The sequence below is a fragment of the Arachis ipaensis genome, chromosome B03, assembly GCF_000816755.2.
Source record: "Arachis ipaensis cultivar K30076 chromosome B03, Araip1.1, whole genome shotgun sequence".
NCBI classification, from domain to species: Eukaryota; Viridiplantae; Streptophyta; class Magnoliopsida; order Fabales; family Fabaceae; genus Arachis; species Arachis ipaensis.
The window spans coordinates 43,023,262-43,027,360 of record NC_029787.2 but is presented as its reverse complement, the minus strand read 5'-3'; the positions used below and the strand labels follow the sequence as shown (position 1 = coordinate 43,027,360).

The 4,099-nt window shown below is 28.9% G+C and overlaps 1 protein-coding gene across 1 annotated transcript in view; it reads left to right on the top strand.

Annotated features, from left to right (window-relative positions):
• The window catches only part of LOC107633058 (palmitoyl-acyl carrier protein thioesterase, chloroplastic-like), a 5,247-nt gene extending 3,954 nt beyond the window's left edge, over positions 1–1,293 (top strand). The window contains exons 5-7 of the mRNA XM_021118823.1: positions 334–505; positions 601–669; positions 1,008–1,293. Of these exons, the coding sequence (XP_020974482.1) occupies positions 334–505; positions 601–669; positions 1,008–1,283 (517 nt within the window). The 3' untranslated portion in view covers positions 1,284–1,293. The remainder of the gene's footprint in view (positions 1–333; positions 506–600; positions 670–1,007) is intronic.

Here is a 4,099-nt window from a genome sequence, read left to right as displayed (position 1 = left end):
GCTGAATAAGTAGTAGTTTAAAAATGAGTTATTTATTTGGCTAGATAGTTAAATTAAAGGCAACAGTTTGATTTAGAAATAATCACTAAATGCAATTATTTAATTTGTTCAATTCAAATAATCAATACTTGGTAACTTATTTGGAATTGTTAGATAACTTAGTTAATTAACCGGAACTATTTAGAAAAATAATCTTTCTCAATTACTGTGTTATGCGACTTCATGCATGTTTCTTTAGCTTGTGTACGTTTCAATGCAAACCACTTTGGTACAACTTGTTAGAAAACTTATAATCAATTGATTTGGATTTGGATTCTGATACTGTCTATGCAGTATTTCTGTCTTGATGAACAAATTAACAAGAAGATTATCCAAAATACCGGAAGAAGTCAGAAGGGAATTTGAGTCCTATCTTGTAAATTCTAGAATTATTATAAAAGACGGTGACAAAAAAATACCTAAACTTGATGACACCACAGCAGATTATATTTGTACTGGTTTAAGGGTATGCATATTTCCTTTTCTTATAAATATATAATTATTTATTATTGATTAATTTTTTATATTTATATCATGTAATGTGTACGTGTTAATTTTCAGCCAAGATGGAGTGATCTAGATATAAATTTTCATGTCAATAATGCGAAGTATGTTAGTTGGATTTTAGAGGTAATTAATTTTTTTTCTAATATATATTTCTAGAATTCAAGTAAAGAACTATTTTTTTAATTAATATCAAGTATCAACTATTTTTTTAAAAATATTTTTATTTTAAATTTTAAATTCTATATCTCATATTTGAAATTGTAAATGCTAATCCTAGACTTTAAATTTTTCAAAAAATTCAAGTTGAAAAATAGTCTTACCGAAAAATAATTAATTTTAACTAATTAAAAATTAATTTTCTATATTTATTCGTACTTTTAGATATGCATTTTGTTCTGATTTGGCTTTATTATTTAATTTGATACAACATGGTCTTTGCTTTTAATTTGAAATATTCGCAGAGTATTCCACAATCAATCTTGATGAATTATGAGTTATCTGCTATGAGTTTGAAATTCAAGAGGGAGTGTAACAGAGACAGTAAGTTACAATCTCTAGCTGAAGTTTGTAGTGACAAAAATAATAATAATAGTGATAATAATATTGAGTGCAATCATATGCTTCGATTTGAAGATGGTGTTGAGATTTTGAGGGGAAGGACACAGTGGAGACCTAAACCTACTAACAACTTTGACATTTTTAATCATGTTCCAGAAGATTCCATTAAAGACTTGTAATCTCTATTTATGTGGGGCGTGTGTCTCTGTTACTAGCGTGTTACTTTGATTTTTATTAATAATAATAATAATAATAACAGTCAGTGACGGATGCAGAAAATTTTGGTAGTGGGGGCAAAATTTATATAACATGATAATAATTTTTATAATAAAAATAATATGTGTATATAAAAAATTAAATATTAAATTATCTATTAACCACTATATATCTATGTATAAATACATGTATTGTTTAACTTATTTTCAATGTGTATTTTATATTTTAATATATATTTAATAATAATATATAATTTAAAATTCTATTATTTTAGGTTTTATATTTTAAAAAATTAAATAATTTTTCTCTTAACACTACCATCAAAATTTCTTTCTTTTTATATATATTACTAAATAATTATTTAAAAATTCACTTCCTAACACAATTAGAAGTCGACTCTTATTGATATTCATAGTTAAAAAAGTTCTTTCAATTAATATAGTTGCTACGCAAAAATTAAAGCTAATTTGAAAATAAGATAAATAATATTCTTTTGAGTTGATTTTTAAAAAAGAACACTAATTTCGTTTAAATTTGAGAATTGATCATTCTAACGAATATCTAATATAAAATTTTTAAATTGACCATTAAGTACCAAAAGTTGAATACAAAATTATTGTGGGGTCAAATTTAGTTAAGAAGACAAAAAAAAAATAGTTAGAATTTATCTTATTGATTTTGGCTAAATTTTTTTGATTATCGAACATTTTCATAATAATAATTTGGAAAAGTATAGGTAGACAATGAGAATACTAAACAATATGAACAATGGATATGTCGGATGTTCAATTTAATAGGTATGCAGATGATTATATTCATTATTTTTAATTAGATGGTTATTTCTTTAGAAAAGTATAGGAAACCAAGTGTACACCAGTCAAGAATTGAACAACTCAATTAATAATGATTAATTTTAAATTTTTTTTCAAATTCAAAATTTGATTAATTGACATTAATGGCATTTTTGAATCAAAACTTACCCTAATTTATTTTCACTTCCACTCACCATTCACCACACAAAATCACAAATCCTAATCCCTCTTTCCAATGCCCCACGCTGCCGCAGTTTCGTCCTCGCACCGCTAGCGTCGCCGCAGCACCGTCCTCGCGCGCCATCGCCGGTCGTCCTTGCATCCTTCTCTGCCACCTCATCTGCCGTTCGCAAAGGAAAGACAGCCACCATCGCGCTTCTACTTCACCCTCCTCGCGTCCCAACGCGACTCCCAATCGCTCGCCACTTGCACCTCATGACTCTCCATCCGTCGCGACGCAGCCACCACCAGGTTCCCATTCGCGACGCGCGATCAACTACTCTGATCCATGGCAACTCCTCTACTCGTCACAACACGCAACTGCGAGTCTCCCCATTGTCCACGCAACGCCGTCCAAGACGTCGTCGCAGGCCACCCTGCGGCTCTTCTTCTTCTCCTCCTATTTGGTTTCGAATATTTTTTAACTAGTTTTTTATGTTTCTTTTTTCTACATTTCGGATGATTCTTTTTATTAGTTTTGGAGGATTCTTTTTTCTATGTTTTGTATGTTTTTTCACTACAAGAAACATTGTTAAAATCGACGGCCAAATCGACGGCTAAGCCGTCGATAATATTAAAATTCGACGGCAAAATAGACGGCGGATGTGGTCGCTATTAAACTTGTCGATTTTTTAAAATGCTAATAAAATCGACGGCTTGCCTAGCCGTCGATAATAATTTAATAAAATTGACAGCTCTTCTGTCTGTAATATGAGTCTGGGGATTTTATATTCTTACTAAAATCGACAACATCGCCGATATTATTATATAAAATCGACGCCATTTTCGTCGATATTTGATTCAATAAAATTGACAACATTTTCGTCGATAATATGCTTACTAAAATTGACAAAGCAGACGTCGATATTTTATCCAATAAAACTGACACAGTTTTCGTCGATTTTTGTCTATAATATGCTTACTAAAATCAACGGCCATGGCGTCAATATTTGATCCAATAAAATCGACGCAGTTGCCGTCGATTTTATTATTTAAATAGCAATAAATTTTTTGTCTATATTTTTTTGTCTATTTTAATTTAAAGTAGATAATAATAATAATAATAATAATAATAATAATAATAATAATAATAATAATAATAATAAACCCAAATAATATAATAGAAAAACACTATAATCACTAATTAGTAATAGAAATTATGCTTATATATAGCAAAATATGTTGAATTTCTTTCTGCCAAATGAAAAAAAGCAAGGTATTAAATAATATAAAATAATAATGGTTACATAATATGTACCAGTCTCACAGTGCTAGCAGCGTCCAAAGATTGCTCTCCAGTAACCATTGTTGCAATAGCAGCCGAACTTTGACATTTAGAAACTGTTATTAAAAAATAAATTAAAAAAAAAGAAGAAGAAAAAGGAATCATTATATATAACAATTAATATTGAATATACAACAAGTTTCTTTTTTTTTTAAAAGAAAATGATGTCACACATATTATTATATTATATATTCTACAAGTAATCAACTACACTGCATATATTACATATATTATATTATATATGTAAAATATGCTCAAACAATAATCAACTACATTGCATATACACATAATGTTTACGAGGACGACGAACCTCCTCCAAATATCTGCAGCATCATCATAAATATCCACTTCAGAAAATCAGCATAGCATTTGTAATTGGCGGGAAAATATGACGGAAGCGTCCAAGCTTCGGCTTCTGGTCCTAAACAATTCATTATCTAAAGATTAGTATAAAAATCTATCA